General features: G+C 52.7%; 7 protein-coding genes across 7 annotated transcripts; 2 read left to right on the top strand and 5 right to left on the bottom strand.

Moving 5' to 3' along the window:
* Positions 1–74: 74 nt before the first annotated feature.
* On the bottom strand, positions 75–1,804 carry BO95DRAFT_486925 (histidine phosphatase family protein; the record flags this gene model as incomplete). The annotated part of the gene is made up of 4 exons (XM_025590472.1): positions 75–559; positions 631–735; positions 805–922; positions 1,021–1,804. The coding sequence occupies 4 exons, from the start codon at positions 1,802–1,804 to the stop codon at positions 133–135; spliced, it is 1,434 nt and encodes a 477-aa protein (XP_025447883.1). The 3' UTR covers positions 75–132.
* A 483-nt stretch (positions 1,805–2,287) lies between these two features.
* BO95DRAFT_509890 (50S ribosomal protein L36) lies at positions 2,288–3,353 on the bottom strand. The gene is made up of 3 exons (XM_025591311.1): positions 2,992–3,353; positions 2,828–2,862; positions 2,288–2,764 (listed from the first exon to the last, which is right to left on the bottom strand). The coding sequence occupies exons 1-3, from the start codon at positions 3,247–3,249 to the stop codon at positions 2,725–2,727; spliced, it is 333 nt and encodes a 110-aa protein (XP_025447882.1). The 5' UTR covers positions 3,250–3,353; the 3' UTR covers positions 2,288–2,724.
* A 227-nt stretch (positions 3,354–3,580) lies between these two features.
* Positions 3,581–5,728, bottom strand: BO95DRAFT_437517 (threonine dehydratase, biosynthetic). The gene is made up of 3 exons (XM_025585291.1): positions 5,414–5,728; positions 5,131–5,347; positions 3,581–5,064 (listed from the first exon to the last, which is right to left on the bottom strand). The coding sequence occupies exons 1-3, from the start codon at positions 5,585–5,587 to the stop codon at positions 3,764–3,766; spliced, it is 1,692 nt and encodes a 563-aa protein (XP_025447881.1). The 5' UTR covers positions 5,588–5,728; the 3' UTR covers positions 3,581–3,763.
* A 1,032-nt stretch (positions 5,729–6,760) lies between these two features.
* On the top strand, positions 6,761–7,587 carry rcf1 (respiratory supercomplex assembly factor RCF1). The gene is made up of 3 exons (XM_025585290.1): positions 6,761–6,820; positions 6,891–6,961; positions 7,042–7,587. Exons 1-3 carry the CDS (start codon positions 6,783–6,785, stop codon positions 7,464–7,466), a joined length of 534 nt encoding a protein of 177 aa, XP_025447880.1. The 5' UTR covers positions 6,761–6,782; the 3' UTR covers positions 7,467–7,587.
* BO95DRAFT_509887 (LYR motif-containing protein 2) lies at positions 7,482–8,231 on the bottom strand. The gene is made up of 5 exons (XM_025591310.1): positions 8,078–8,231; positions 7,963–8,020; positions 7,815–7,897; positions 7,741–7,764; positions 7,482–7,691 (listed from the first exon to the last, which is right to left on the bottom strand). Exons 1-5 carry the CDS (start codon positions 8,159–8,161, stop codon positions 7,632–7,634), a joined length of 309 nt encoding a protein of 102 aa, XP_025447879.1. The 5' UTR covers positions 8,162–8,231; the 3' UTR covers positions 7,482–7,631.
* A 659-nt stretch (positions 8,232–8,890) lies between these two features.
* Positions 8,891–12,071, top strand: BO95DRAFT_469663 (elongation factor G). The gene is made up of 4 exons (XM_025589457.1): positions 8,891–9,159; positions 9,253–9,364; positions 9,435–11,464; positions 11,549–12,071. Exons 1-4 carry the CDS (start codon positions 8,951–8,953, stop codon positions 11,601–11,603), a joined length of 2,406 nt encoding a protein of 801 aa, XP_025447878.1. The 5' UTR covers positions 8,891–8,950; the 3' UTR covers positions 11,604–12,071.
* Positions 12,072–12,385: 314 nt separating this feature from the next.
* Positions 12,386–14,039, bottom strand: BO95DRAFT_469662 (alpha/beta hydrolase; the record flags this gene model as incomplete). The annotated part of the gene is made up of 5 exons (XM_025589456.1): positions 13,866–14,039; positions 13,701–13,774; positions 13,437–13,637; positions 12,520–13,365; positions 12,386–12,450 (listed from the first exon to the last, which is right to left on the bottom strand). Exons 1-5 carry the CDS (start codon positions 13,973–13,975, stop codon positions 12,386–12,388), a joined length of 1,296 nt encoding a protein of 431 aa, XP_025447877.1. The 5' UTR covers positions 13,976–14,039.
* Between the last annotated feature and the right edge of the window lie 140 nt (positions 14,040–14,179).

Below are 14,179 nucleotides of genomic sequence, written 5' to 3'. Positions count from 1 at the left end.
ATGCTTGCCGATAGCACACCCACTCAATAACACTATAGTCTTACCACCGTACCCGCTCCCCAATCCTACAATTGCGCACCAAAATCTAAACACCCACCCAACCCATTCCCACCACAACTAATGAAAGAAACCTCAAGCAAGCCCATTACACCTCCCCCCCTTGTGCCAATTCTCCCCCGTCGAAGTGGTGTAATTCCACCAGAACCCCAAAACCTGCGGCTCGTCGGCGGGGACCGCACACTCCGTCGCAAACCCCGGCAACCCGCCCACGAACTCGGCATACTGTGCCAACGAACACGAATACCCCGGTCCATCCTGGCAGGTGCGCAGGGGCACGACCGCCTCGTTCAACACCAACCGCACGTAGATGCCCGCGGGGCCGAGCGCACTGCTGCTGCAGTTCAGCCGCTCAATGGTCAGGCGGCCGCCCATGGGGATGATGTCGGTGATGCGCCAGTGTTGCTGGAGGTCGAAGGCGACGCGGTCGGTGGGGAGGGGCTGTGGGGGGGTCGCGATGTCCAGGGCGGCGATTATGGGGGTGATGTTGCTGTCGTGGGCGCTGGGGGTTGGGTTAGTGTGGTATACTAGGGGGTAATAGGGAAGCTAGGAGGCGAAAGGGGGCAGGCGTACAAGTTGAAGAATAAAGGTCCGGCTGATGAGGGACCCTGCCGGAGAAGGGCGAGCGAGGCGTTGAGGTAATTCGCCCCGACGGCGCGCATGTATTTGTTTCCTGGGCTTTCCCACAGAAAACATCTAGCATTAGTATACTATGACCCAATCCTACAAGTGAAGCCATCCACTCACCCAGCGCAATAATAAAAGTTCACGTCCCAGATGTACGAGAAACTGACCCATTCGTCGGTCGTGAAGACGTCGATCCATTCGGACTCGCTGCGCGTGTTCAGCTCGTACGCTGTCATTGCTGCGCCGCACATTTGTGGGTTAGTCCAGTCTGACTGTGATGCAGTACTGTACTATAAATGTAGCAAAGGCTGAACTCAGAAAACCAGTCGTACTCACTCATCAGCGTGACAACATCCTCCCAGCTCAAATTAAGATCCTTGTACTGCGCATTCAACCGCTCCGCCGCAGCGTCGAACTGCGGGAGATGGTACGGATACGCATTGCACTTGTCCCGTGCAGCGCCATCGTCTTGGTGGCAAGAGGGCGTCAGGCTGTCCGCGCCGCGACTGCTGGACTCCGAGATGAGGTTCAGGGCCGCGTGGGTCGAGTAGTTCTGCATCCCCACGAAGCCTTCCCCGAACCGCCGGGCCGTGTCGATGATGCGCTGGAACTCTGCCGCAAAGAGCGGGAGGGTCGTTGGCGTGCTGCTGCTGCTGCCGCTACTGCCGTCCCAGAGATGACCATAGCGTGCTCGGTACTGCTGCCCGTGGGTATATGCCTCGGCGAGCCCTGCGTAGGGCCCCGTGAAGGTCTCGGCTTCGTAGCAATCCGACGGCACATAGTAGGTCCAGTTGCCGCGGAGGAAGTCGAGGTCTCCGCTGCTGTTCGAGGCCGCCTGCACGGTGCTGTTGACTTTCTTCAACACGGCCTCAATCGCAGGGCCCTCCCCCGAGGCAGGGTATCGCTCGCCGTGGCGTTTGACCATGATCACTTGGTCGACGACGCATTGCGGCGGCGGGTCGCGGCCGATGCCGTAGGATTTGCGATCGACGTAGGGCCCGCGGATGCCATCGTATTTGAGGAAGTTGTCGCCGTCGAAGACTTGTTGCGAGATGTGGGAGGCCGGGAATGTGGCGGCGGTTGCTGCTGGGATCAGGAGGAGGTAACAGGGGAAAAACATCCCGGGTTTCATGCTGTCACGAGAGCTGTGGATCAAATCTACAATATGAATAGTGCGCAGTGAGATAAAAGGTTTCTGTCAATGGCTGTTCGGTGTTCTGAGAAGGTCTGGCCTCGCATTCACGTGAATCGCATTCCAGACTGATGAGCTCATGCGACCAGCATTGCGGGCGTGAGAAGACAGGTAGGCAGCTGTGACTGGCTAGGAAAGGGATAGGTTTCGCATTGTAACATGGAGAGGGGTTGGTATACTCTGGTGCTCATGCGCAGGAGGCTCAAGACTGTGTTGTGTAGTGTATTCACAGTCCCTGGTTCCTGGACAATGATATCATCCCTTGCACTCCCTGGCTCAAACTCAATGATATCTTGAACCCCCGTCAGCTCTCTTTAGGCTGGTCAACTCGCATCCATAATTCAAGTCACTTATGTCCTATGGGGTAAGCTCATGCAAAACCAAAATTCGCACGTTAGGTTGCACAGGAATAGCCAAGGGAGGAGGGAAAAAAGGTACTGTACATACACCAGAACAAGACACTGATGTAGATTCCCAGCTATCCACATGCATCCACGAGTTCAGCCTGAACAAAAGAGGAAATGAAGTGTATAATCCCAATTAATGTACATACGAACAAATGCAATGAAAACAAAGCGCCTAAACCAACCAGTTGGTCGTATCCCATGATGAATATGCACACGGTTCTTGCCAATATCAACAAGACCCCCGATGCCCTGTGACCCACAACGAATCTCGAATCCCGCCATTTTTGGTTCCTGTTGAGACCCTCATACCATATAATGCAATTGCCCGTGGACCTTTTCCACCGCCGCCGTGTCAGAACCCAGGAAATGCTCGGTTCGAGAAGCCGATCGTCCACCGGGTATTGTCAAGCTTCTGAGTACAGATAACATCGCACGTCCCGCTTATTTGCCTTGGCGTTGCTTGTGCTTGGGGTTCTTCGAGCTGTGGGTTGAAGATACATGTTAGAATCTTTGATATTCAATTTGTAACAGCTATGGCGCTTACCAGATGATGTAGACACGGTTCTTTCTCCGGACAGGCTGCGATTGGAATAGACAGCATTAGCCGCATATCCACAGATCATGAACACTCCCTTTCACAAAAATGCAGTGCAACTGCAGATTTCCGATGTACAAAATCCTCCTCCGCGGGGCTCGGAGTAGTCCTACCTTGCATCCATCACACAGGCGCTTGACCGAAGACCGCGTCTTCATGCCTCGGACCTGCTCGACCTGTCGCAGAGACGCGCTGACCACACCGGTCTGCTTCCCGGAGCGCAGCAGACGAAGACCGTTGCCGAAGGGGAGCTTGGCCAATTGCGAGAACGACCGGGACAGGAGACCGGCGGGTTTGCTGCGGGAGAGGGAGGGGAGGATCTGGCGGAGGGCACCGGTCGAGGCACCGAGGAGAGAGCGGACGGACATCATGGTTGTCGAAATGGCGGATTGACAGACGAGTCTGATTCCGCTATATATTCGAATGCGAAAGAACGAGCTGCAGCAGAGAAATCGAGACTTTTCAACCACCAAGGTGCGGCCGTCGATTGATTGTCCGGAATTCCTTCGGAGCATTTTGGCCGGGTCTACTGTATCCCCGGCCTCCGGAAACAGTTGAGTATCCCGCGTTTTGATTGGACCCAACCACAGCCAATCAGCGCACACGCATCTACATCGACATGAAAGCCTCAGTCCGTTAAGTTGATTGTGAATGTACCAGGCGAAACAATTGGACGAACACATCAGATGCAACATTATAGGTAGTATTTCGAATTCTATGTACGGAACAATGCCTAGCACTCTCACACTAAGAAGAAACAGCCCAAGCTCTATCGTCACTATGCCCAACAAGAACGCCCATATGAATTAACAAGCAGGGAATCAAAAAAACTCTTTAAGCTTTCTCCCAAACGAACGAAAACGACTCAAGAAAGTTGCTGAATATTTAAGCACGAAGGAAAGTTTGGTAGGTGGGAGAGTCGGTGTGCTCGCTGAAGGGGTATCCCAAGTCTCTCAAGAAAGCCTCAAGTTCCTCCTTCTCAGTCTCGGGGCACTGGATGCCAGCAAGCACCTTGCCCACATCTCCACCGTAGTTGCGGTAGTGGAACAACGAAATGTTCTGGTTGGGGCGAAGAGTGGTCAAGAATTTGGCCAGAGCACCGGGGCGCTCAGGAAACTCGAACATGAACAATCGCTCATTCTGGACGCTGCTGCGTCCACCGACCAGGAAACGAACGTGCCGTTTGACGAGCTCGTCGTCGCTCAAGTCCTTGACACTCATACCCTCCTTGGTGAGGTGAGTCATGATCTTGGCCAAATCGTCTTGGCCCGTCAACGCAGACAAGGAGATACCCATCAGGACGTCGGCAGAGGCATCGTGGGCATACCGGTAGCTGAAGGCAGTGACCGCATGGGGAAGAATAACTTCAACGAGCTTGGCAAATGCGCCCGGCTTCTCGGGGATGTTGACACTCAAAAGGGCCTCCTTCCGCTCACCCAGAGCAGCACGCTCAGCGACGAAACGCAGACGATCAAAGTCCATGTTTGCACCAGAAGTGATAGCACACAACTCCCGGTTAGTGTCAGGGCTGGGATACATGCTAACATACTTCTTAAGGCCAGCCAGAGCCAGAGCACCCGCCGGTTCAATGATGGAGCGGGTGTCCTCGAAGGCATCCTTGATAGCAGCGCATGTCTCGTCGGTCGAAACCTGAATAACTTCATCAATAACTTCACGGGCCAGCCGGTAGTTCTCCTCTCCAACGGACTTGACCGCCGCGCCATCGGCGAACAGACCCACTTCCTTAAGGAACACGCGCGATCCAGAGTCCAAAGACTGATGCATGGCGTTGGCATCATGGGCCTCGACACCAATGATCTTGACGTGGGGCGCGATGCGCTTGAGATACACTCCAATACCAGCAATCAGGCCTCCTCCACCGACGGCGCAGAAAACAGCTTCAAGTTTCTGCAGGTTGGCCTGGCGCAGGAGTTCCATACCAATGGTTCCTTGGCCAGCAATCACGTAAGGGTCATCGAAGGGAGGAATGTTGGTGAGCCCGTGCTGTTGCTGCAGGCGGTGAGCTTCGTCTTTGGCCGCGTCAAAGTCATTGCCGTGGAGAACGACGCTTCCGCCCAGGCGAGCGACGTTAAGGTGTTTAATCGCGGGGGTGCCCGAAGGCATGACAATGGTGGCGGGGATCTTGAGATGGCGGGCAGAGTAGGCAACTCCCTGCGCATGGTTTCCTGCACCAATTTTCCATTAACTCAAATGCTCCAAATATTACCTGTCACAGTAGGGGGGCTGCTCACCGGCAGAGCATGCAATGACACCCTTCCACCGTTGCTCGTGAGTCAAGTGAGCCATCTTGTTGTAGGCCCCGCGCAACTTGAAACTGAAAACAGGAAGCAGGTCCTCCCGCTTGAGCAGCACACGGCACTCCAGGCGGTTGCTGAGGTTGACGGCATGATGGAGAGGGGTTTCGTCGATAATGTCGTAGACCCGGGACGTTAAGATCAACCGGAGGTACTGTAGATAACAATCGCATGAGCAACACGCCGGATGAGAAGAAAGCCAGGACCACAGGGCACTTACATCTGGGTAGCCATTCGGAAGAAGATAGTCGTCGGGGATGCCCCAGTTGTAGGCAGTCGAGTCCTCCCCTTTTTCCGAGGTGGGAGTTGCAAGCGCGGACTCGGTCAAGGTGAGGTTACTGACCTTGGCGGAGACCGGAGTCGCAACGCCGTCGTCAGATACTTCGCTGGGCATATTCAAGTCTGCTGTATGGACAAAATGCAGGGAATGAACGTTTGGGGGATAAAAAGAGTGTAAGAACGAAGCGCCAGCACCAAGTGGGAGTCGAGACCGAGAAAAAAAGCCGCGGTGGCACTGACTAACTATGGTGGATAAGTCTCCCTTGCTATTCCGCGGGGAGGAGGGCGAAAATTCCGTGATCGGAGCGGAAAAGTTTATGTCATCAAACCCTCTCTTCCAGCCCTAAAAATAGGATGTATTCATCTACCTCGAGAGAAAAGAGATTTGATGCTTATTTATCGCCTGAGTATTGCTTCCTTGAACCAAGCAATGAGCTTGTTTACTCCTCGCTTTTTGAGTTCTGTTCCATTTGCCATACAGTTCTCCTTGCGGCAATAGGTGATTCATTCTGATCTATGTGCTCGGGCAGTTGCCCCCCCCTCCCCCCCCAATACAAAGCCATGGATGGCCGGTGGATCCCAATCGATCGCAAGCATAACAGTCAAAATCGAGTAAAGTGGCCAATCATCTTGTGCTCCTACAACCAGGACAGTCAAGGTTTTACTTGACTGGTCAACGGACAGCTGCTTTTTCTCCTGCGCCCTACTGGCGCCCTACTGATAACAGCAATTTACTCAGTGCATTGCTCAAGATAGCCGTTGCACGACATTCTTAGTAACGAAGAATATGTGGTGAGCTCAGATCGTAACAGGCTGATGCCAGTTTTTAACTATGTCTTCTGCTATGTCTTGTCATTGCTTCTTGAATAGGTAATTATTTAATCTCTGACATTACTAGTAGATTTTTTGAGGATTCAGTGAAGTCGAGTTATCTGGCACCGCAAGATGTACAGATCATAATTATGCATAATAGTCCCGAACAATCAAGGCGTAAGTGAGCTTACTGTAACCTTACGAGATACCGTTGTACTACCGCGTAAGTTACAATACACAAATTATCTCAAGGTTCGTTGCGACGTCATGTCACTTTCGGCATTGTTCGTCCATATCTCATTTATCTGCGCGATATCGTCAGAGAGGCAAAAGTGACGCGAAGAGTCACAATTTCATCCTCAGGCCGACCCTATTTCCTTGTTACTGGAATATATTCCTCCTGGACGGTGCCGCCTTAACTCAGTCACCCCTCTTGCGCTCTCCCACGCAGATCGCCACCTTCAATCAGCTCCCACTTTTTGAGTCCTACTATCAAGATGAGCGAGCCACTACCTTCCTCTTTCGATGACAACCCGTATGTATATAGGATAAGACACCTACAGCAGCGGCCGTCAATCAGATGCTAACGGCCTTCGCGTCTGTAGTCAGTTCCAAGAAGAGACTTCGCTGCAGAAGTTCCGCAGGCGGCTCAAGCAAGAGCCGCTGATTCCGCTCGGTACGACACTCTCCCTCGCACCTACCTTTCCTCTCCAATACCTCTTTTGGAATTGTACTGACGGGACGGTTTGATTGCAGGATGTGCGGCTACCTGCTACGCCCTCTACCGGGCCTACCGATCCATGAAGGCGGGCGATTCGCTTGAGATGAACAAAATGTTCCGTGCCCGTATCTACGCCCAGTTCTTCACCCTGATCGCAGTGGTTGCGGGAGGCATGTACTACAAGACCGAGCGGCAGCAACGCAAGGAATTCGAGCAGGTTGTGGAGGCACGCAAGAGTCAGGAGAAGCGGGATGCTTGGTTGCGGGAATTGGAGATCCGAGACCAGGAGGACAAGGATTGGCGGGAGCGCCATGCCGCCATCGAGGCTGCCGCCAAGGATGCGGGCAAGAGAAAGGCGACTGCGGAGCAGGACGCTGCTCGTTCGGCCCTCGAGCCCTCCGAGGAGAAGCCCATCGGGGTTCTGAGTGCTGTTATGGAGCTCTTGTCGCGGCAGAAGTAAAAAAAATCGACAAAGGGGGAACGTTTTCTAATTGATTTTCGCCGATGTGTCTGGGTATCATATCTCATTGTACATACATATATTCTCACTGTTTTGAAGGAAAATGCACACTCTCCGCTAGCTACTCTTCCCTACCTTACTTGCATTACATGTCGGTTGGCCAGCTCAACCGGCGATCTGCTCGTCAATGTATCTCCTCATTGTTTCGAACTCCGCTTTGCCAGTCTGGATACTATTAGCAATAATGCAGTCAACTCTGATCATGATGACTTACTGAAAGCAGGTATCGAATATGTTGCTGTCGTCCGTCAGTAGCGCATTCAGGCTGCATATGTGCTCAGCACTTACCAGGTCTGTCACATCTCGATGGCGCTCAAACTCGTTGCGAGCATAATTGCGCAGCTCCTCGCGAGTTGGTGAATGGGGGATTGCTTCCACAATATTAGCACATGACACCACCACATCGCATACGGCAGAATGAGAACATCAGACGAACAATTCAAGGCTCTGACTATCTCGCGCCAAAAGGCAAGAACCCGCTGTCTTTGAATGAACTAATACGAGATATTAGCGGACTGAATTTCCATCACCATGTTAATGGATCTACTGACATGATCAAGGCCAATAGTCGGTTTTTTAAGCTTGGAAGACTGGTTCTGCGAAATAGATGCCAGAAGTCGTAATGTAGTCCGCATTGTTGCTAGGGACTATGCGATTAATCTTTGTACCGGTAGGGTCACCCAACAAATCTAGTATGTCTCGATGCGACCACGACAATATGTTATCATCCGCAGGTTATCCTGCGGTAGAGTGGCGGAAGGCAAGGCGGTCAGCAAGCTCGTTTGTATTCGTATGAAATGTTACCAGACACTCGGTATTTCTGATACATTCTTTCCCTCCGTGATTGTATTATTGTTTTACCAAACTAGAAAACAACAGAGTGCCTTCTACTTGGCCTAGGTTCTCTCTTGTTGGCCACAGAAATTCTTCCCATTTGACTTGAATAGTATGCTGCTTATCTATAGAGGTCGAAAAACTAAGGTGATTTCTGTACATGTGAGTCTGTCAGTATCACATTCTTCCAGATTGACAAACTTCAGACCCTGAGGCCCGGTCCGAGCTCGGAGTATGTGTTTGTTGTGGTCGATTATACTAATGTAGAGAATACGATTGGCAAGTATGACTCCAACATAATCGGATCAAGCACCGGAAGTAGTGACCCGTGACCGGCTTATCGATAAGAAGTACAATGCATTGGGAAGTCAATGGTCGAGTGAATACTCCGTAGTGCTAACTACTCCGTAGACTCCAGCAGTCCAGGTCAACAACGGGCGAGGATCAGCCGATGGGGATCACGTGACCGCGTGCCTGGCTTCCCCGAACTTTTTTTCGGGGCCGCAGAAAAGAAATCAGGTCGCGGTTCCCGGCTGTCCCAAAAGAGCACCAGCGCTCATTCAACGTTCTCGGTGTCGTCGGTCGCAGTCATGAGGTGTCCTACTCTCTCACGGTTGCCATACCGTGCTGTCTCTGGCTTGGCCAGGACTCCTGTTCGCCTTCAGTCTCAGACCCTTCTTTCGCGGAGATGCGCATCCACCGCTGTTCTCCGTTCAGCCACTGTTGTTCCGGCTTATCAGTCCGTCCTCAGCAAACAGAACCAGCAAAGGAGGAATGCCTCCGCCACTGCCAATGCTGTGTGAGTATCTCCTGGCTCTGCTTGTCTATCCTTCTGTCAGTCTACTATATCTCCTAAAACACGCTTACTGACTCGTGTATTGCATCGTTCTAGCCTCGAGGCCGCCGCTGCCACCCCCGATGCTCTGTCGCAGGAAGCTATCATTGAGAATCTCGACCCTGTTGAAGCCGCACGCCTGGATAAAGTCCGCAACATCGGTATTGCTGTAAGAAATCCACTTACGCTCTCTGGCTCGGTTGTCTACATTTGCCTAACATACTTTCTCGAATCATTAGGCACACATCGACAGTGGTAAGACGACATGTACCGAGCGAGTCCTTTTCTACACTGGCCGTATCAAGGCCATCCACGAGGTCCGTGGCCGTGACAGTGTAGGCGCGAAGATGGACTCCATGGACTTGGAGCGTGAGAAGGGTATCACCATTCAGTCTGCTGCCACGTACTGTGACTGGGTGAAGAAGGACAAGGAGGGCCAGGAGCAGAAGTACCACCTCAACTTGATCGATACCCCGGGTCACATTGATTTCACCATTGAAGTCGAAAGAGCGCTGCGTGTTCTCGATGGTGCGGTCATGATTCTGTGCGCTGTCTCCGGTGTTCAGTCCCAGACCATCACTGTCGATCGTCAAATGAGACGTTACAACGTCCCCAGAATCTCCTTCGTGAATAAGATGGATCGGATGGGTGCCAACCCCTTCAAGGCCGTTGATCAGATCAACACCAAGCTCAAGATCCCTGCTGCTGCTGTCCAGGTGCCGATTGGTGCTGAGGACGAATTCGAGGGTGTGGTCGACCTCCTTCAAATGAAGGCTATTTACAACCACGGCCCCAACGGTGAAGAACTTGTGGTCAAGGACGAGATCCCAGCGAAGGTCAAGGATGTCGTAGAGGAGCGGAAGCGCATGCTTATTGAGACTCTCGCTGACGTGGACGACGAGATCGCGGAACTCTTCCTCAGCGAGATCGAGCCCACCGAGGATCAACTGAGACAGGCTATCCGCCGCGCGACCATCGGTCTCAAGTTCACCCCTGTCTTCATGGGTTCGGCTCTTGCCAACAAGTCTGTGCAACCCATGCTTGATGGTGTCATCGATTATCTCCCCAACCCTTCCGAAGTTCAAAACCTCGCTCTCGATAAGAAGCGTGACGAGGCTTCGGTCAAGCTCATTCCTTACAACTCACTGCCATTTGTCGGTCTCGCTTTCAAGCTGGAAGAGAGCAACTTCGGACAGTTGACCTACATTCGTGTTTACCAAGGCACCCTGCGCAAGAGTGCTAACGTCTTCAACGCACGCACGGACAAGAAGGTCAAGATTCCTCGCATTGTGCGCATGCACTCCAATGAGATGGAGGATGTTAGTGAGGTCGGAGCGGGTGAAATTTGCGCTGTGTTCGGTGTCGACTGTGCTTCTGGTGATACTTTCACTGATGGCCAGCTGGGTTACACCATGTCGTCTATGTTCGTTCCTGAGCCCGTTATCTCTCTTTCCATCAAGCCCAAGAACGCCAAGGATGGCGCCAACTTCTCCAAGGCAATGGCTCGTTTCCAGAGAGAGGATCCTACCTTCCGTGTGCACTTCGATAACGAGAGTGAACAGACGATCATCTCCGGTATGGGTGAATTGCACTTGGACATCTACGTTGAGCGCATGCGCCGTGAGTATCGGGTAGACTGTGAGACCGGTCCTCCTCAAGTCGCGTACCGTGAAACCATCGGCCACCGCATTGAATTCGATCATCTGCTCAGGAAGCAGACCGGTGGTCCTGGTGACTTCGCCCGCGTTGTGGGTTGGATGGAGCCTACTGGCAGTCTGTCGGAGAATGTTTTCGAGGAACAGATTGTTGGTGGCAGTATCTCGGAGAAGTTCGTGTTCGCCTGTGAAAAGGGATTCCACATGGCTTGTGACAAGGGTCCTCTCATTGGACACAAGGTCCTGGGTACCAAGATGGTCATCAACGATGGTGCTACTCACATGACCGATTCCTCTGAAATGTCTTTCAAGAACGCAACCCAGCAGGCGTTCCGCAAGGCCTTCAAGGAAGCCAACCCCTCTATCCTCGAGCCTATGATGAAGACTGTTGTCACTGCTCCTTCTGAGTTCCAGGGTGATGTTATTTCTCTCTTGAACAAGCGTGGCGCTACCATCAATGACTCCGAAGTTGGTGTCGATGAGTTCACCGTTCAAGCCGACTGCAGCTTGAACGGTATGTTCGGCTTCAGTAGCAACCTCCGTGCCGCCACCCAGGGTAAGGGTGAGTACACCATGGAGTTCAGCCACTACGAGAAGGCTCCTGGTCACCTTCAGTAAGTATCCCCCAAAACCCATAGACGTTGCACGTTGCAAGTGAAGGCATCAAGGGTGCTAATCTCCATTCTCAACCTTTCCAGAAAAGAGCTCATTGCCAAGTATCTGAAGGCCCAGGCCGACAGACACAAGAAATAAGCGACGGGAATCGCTTTCCGACCGCGTTAACTCGAATGCAGGGGGCAGCCCTCTCATGCATCGCGCGAGTCTCAGGCCATACTGGCTCGATCCCACCCCTCACATAATCACCTACGAGGGCTTCGGAGACGAATGAACTACACTCCAGCTCCTCTTTCTCCTGTATAACTGACTCCTTCCCAAAACCGGTCCGGCGTGTTCTTGAATATGAAAATGATGTGTTCCTTTTTTTTTTCGTTACCTCTGTCCAAATACCTCGGGCTCATGTATCATTTACCAAGCAAAATAGATAACCCTTCTGCGCGTTTAGACCAGAGGCCTTCTCAAGGCTGTTTTGTGGGCATGCAAAGCCCCGAGCTCAGAGGCATGGATGCATTTAACACAGATTGTACATAAAGTTTTTGATAGTTGGGTTTCGATATATCTCCTCTCCTGAACGAATGAAGTTCGAAGACATACAAGTGCTCTAGATATGGATAAGTATTTTGTTTGAAAAACAGGCACCTGGCTAATACATGGCGAGTTTTGGCATATGCCAAATCCATCCAGGTCTATATCTATCTCGGGTCAGATACGCCGCCCCTCAAGCTCATATCTCAGAACTAACACCTGGCTATGGCTTCAACGCGGTAACTTTACCTCTTCCGCGAGATTCGATCGTGCCCTCATTCAAAGGACGTAATATTGCGGGTCTTTTTACGTTTACGGTGGGAGATTCACTGCGAATCCCAGTGGCGATCTCCTTGTGATTCGGTGCAGCTAAATCCAACTAAAACTATGCTTCAGCCATCGAAGGCTCGCAGCACAGCCAAGGCGGCAACCGAGAACGTTGCTACGCGATTATGGCCTGGGAGACAGCGTGAATAACCGAGTAATCACTCCTCCAATTCGAACCGGGGACGGCAGTGTCACTTACCTCCATACGCCACACGTTCCCATCGAACCCTCTTGACCACAGCAGAGTCCGTGGCCGAACTGCTCTCCCAGATCTGGACTTCATTAGGTCCGCCAGCGGAGTCCCTTGTCGACACCACAATCTTCCCGGGGCTGTTCTCGACCGCTTCTCCCGTGGCCGCGGCCCAGACGCGCCGGCCTTCTTGCCAGGGAATCTCGACATCGTTGGCTGCATGCACGATGAACAGGTTCAACCCCTGCTCGACATACGCTGGGGCCGGATGGTGGTCTTTGCCGGTGGTGGTGGTGGTGGTGGTGATGGTGGTGCTGTTGTTGTTGCTGACGCCCGACAACCGCGCAACCCGGGCAGCCGTGTCCCAGCGGTCGACAATCTGGCGCTTGGCGTAGTCTTTGATGCCGGGGTAGGCGGAGAGGGGCGCGAGCATGGGCGGGGTGATGCCCTTCACGCTGTAGGAGTCGATGAGGCTCGGGACGTTGCTGAACGAGGCTAGGAGGATCACGCCGGCGAAGGGCTCCGGGTTCATGAGGGCGGGCTGGAGAGCCGTTGGGTCGGAGGACCCGAATGCGAAGCGTTCGGCCACGGCGGCGGTCACAGCGGTCCCCAGGCTCTGGCCCATGATGACGATGCGCGACGGCGGGATTCTCAGCGGGCCGGCGGTGAGATAGTTGATGAGGGCGACGCCGTCGGTGATGAGGCCTTCTTCGGTGGGTGAGCCGGTGGAGAGGCCGAAGCCCCGGTAGTCCAGGGCGAATACATGGACGGGATGTGACGGGGTCGAGAGTCCGAGAAGTTGCCGGTAGATGTCTGGCCGCTGGGCTGAGGCGAGGTGGGCAGCATTGCCGTGGACTTTGGTGGTCGAAGATATGTGACGTGAGTGATTTTATAGTGTTTTGTTGTTTCGATGGGGTGGGACTCACAGTTGACAACGACTCGCGCATTGCGGTCGTGGGCGAGCAGCTTAAATGCTGAGGTCTTGGTGTAGTCCTCCGCTGGGCCGTATCGTTCGTTCTCATGTAGGTCATCTTCGTGTTCCTTGCACAGTTGCAGCGGAAGAAGATGCCATGCGTACAAGGTCTCGTTGTCGGGAGTTAACAGGTTGAAAGGTTGTACTTGCGTTTCTATGCGCGTGTCAATACCTGGTTATTTATTATCTATTCAGAGGATCGAGGTTGAGAGCATACTCAGGAATCCGAAGGACTCAACAAGGTTGATGTCCTGCCATCGTGTAGGATTCACTTTGTGAACATAAAGTGCGCTGGCAGGGCAATAGAAGTATGGCGAACTGGTCAGCTGTGGAGTTCTAAGGTGCTTTAACTCAGGTGAGTGGGTGGCAGCAAGAATCATACAAGCGTTGGACTATAGGATATGTGAGCGCATAGACGACAAGCACATAGAACAGGCCTCCGGCTGCCAGCGACCAGTAAGCTTTTCGGAAGATGGACTGAAGCTCAACCATGTTCTGAAGAATGATTTCAGAGATGAGTAGATATCAGATCATGCAAGCAATTGACGTGGAGATCACGCATAGCATGTACAGTCAAATAAGTTAGTTGAGGCGGAGGTTCGATTTAGCTGAGGGAGGCTCGTTTGTCCGATTCGGTCATTTTCCCTCCCGCTATTTTTCTCTCCGCAACTCTCCCTTCTTATTATCACCTACGTC

Source organism: Aspergillus brunneoviolaceus (assembly GCF_003184695.1).
Source record: "Aspergillus brunneoviolaceus CBS 621.78 unplaced genomic scaffold BO95scaffold_1, whole genome shotgun sequence".
Classification (NCBI taxonomy): Eukaryota; Fungi; Ascomycota; class Eurotiomycetes; order Eurotiales; family Aspergillaceae; genus Aspergillus; species Aspergillus brunneoviolaceus.
This window is presented reverse-complemented; position numbering and strand designations above follow the sequence as displayed.

Bases quoted from the DNA above. Each gene is read 5' to 3' on its own strand.
- BO95DRAFT_469663 (XM_025589457.1), top strand. From the start codon at position 8,951: ATGAGGTGTCCTACTCTCTCACGGTTGCCATACCGTGCTGTCTCTGGC. The intron at 9,365-9,434 runs GTAAGAAATCCA...TCGAATCATTAG, and splicing joins TCCGCAACATCGGTATTGCT to GCACACATCGACAGTGGTAA. The intron at 11,465-11,548 runs GTAAGTATCCCC...CAACCTTTCCAG, and splicing joins AAGGCTCCTGGTCACCTTCA to AAAAGAGCTCATTGCCAAGT.
- rcf1 (XM_025585290.1), top strand. From the start codon at position 6,783: ATGAGCGAGCCACTACCTTCCTCTTTCGATGACAACCC. The intron at 6,821-6,890 runs GTATGTATATAG...TCGCGTCTGTAG, and splicing joins TCCTCTTTCGATGACAACCC to TCAGTTCCAAGAAGAGACTT. The intron at 6,962-7,041 runs GTACGACACTCT...GTTTGATTGCAG, and splicing joins AGAGCCGCTGATTCCGCTCG to GATGTGCGGCTACCTGCTAC.
- BO95DRAFT_437517 (XM_025585291.1), bottom strand. From the start codon at position 5,587: ATGCCCAGCGAAGTATCTGACGACGGCGTTGCGACTCCGGTCTCCGCC. The intron at 5,348-5,413 runs GTAAGTGCCCTG...TGTTATCTACAG, and splicing joins TTCCGAATGGCTACCCAGAT to TACCTCCGGTTGATCTTAAC. The intron at 5,065-5,130 runs GTGAGCAGCCCC...AAATTGGTGCAG, and splicing joins TGTCATTGCATGCTCTGCCG to GAAACCATGCGCAGGGAGTT.
- BO95DRAFT_509887 (XM_025591310.1), bottom strand. From the start codon at position 8,161: ATGCGGACTACATTACGACTTCTGGCATCTATTTCGCAGAACCAGTCT. The intron at 7,898-7,962 runs GTTCGTCTGATG...ATATTGTGGAAG, and splicing joins GATAGTCAGAGCCTTGAATT to CAATCCCCCATTCACCAACT. The intron at 7,692-7,740 runs GTAAGTCATCAT...AATAGTATCCAG, and splicing joins ATATTCGATACCTGCTTTCA to ACTGGCAAAGCGGAGTTCGA.
- BO95DRAFT_509890 (XM_025591311.1), bottom strand. From the start codon at position 3,249: ATGATGTCCGTCCGCTCTCTCCTCGGTGCCTCGACCGGTGCCCTCCGC. The intron at 2,863-2,991 runs GTAGGACTACTC...TTCCAATCGCAG, and splicing joins GCCTGTGTGATGGATGCAAG to CCTGTCCGGAGAAAGAACCG. The intron at 2,765-2,827 runs GTAAGCGCCATA...TTCAACCCACAG, and splicing joins AACCGTGTCTACATCATCTG to CTCGAAGAACCCCAAGCACA.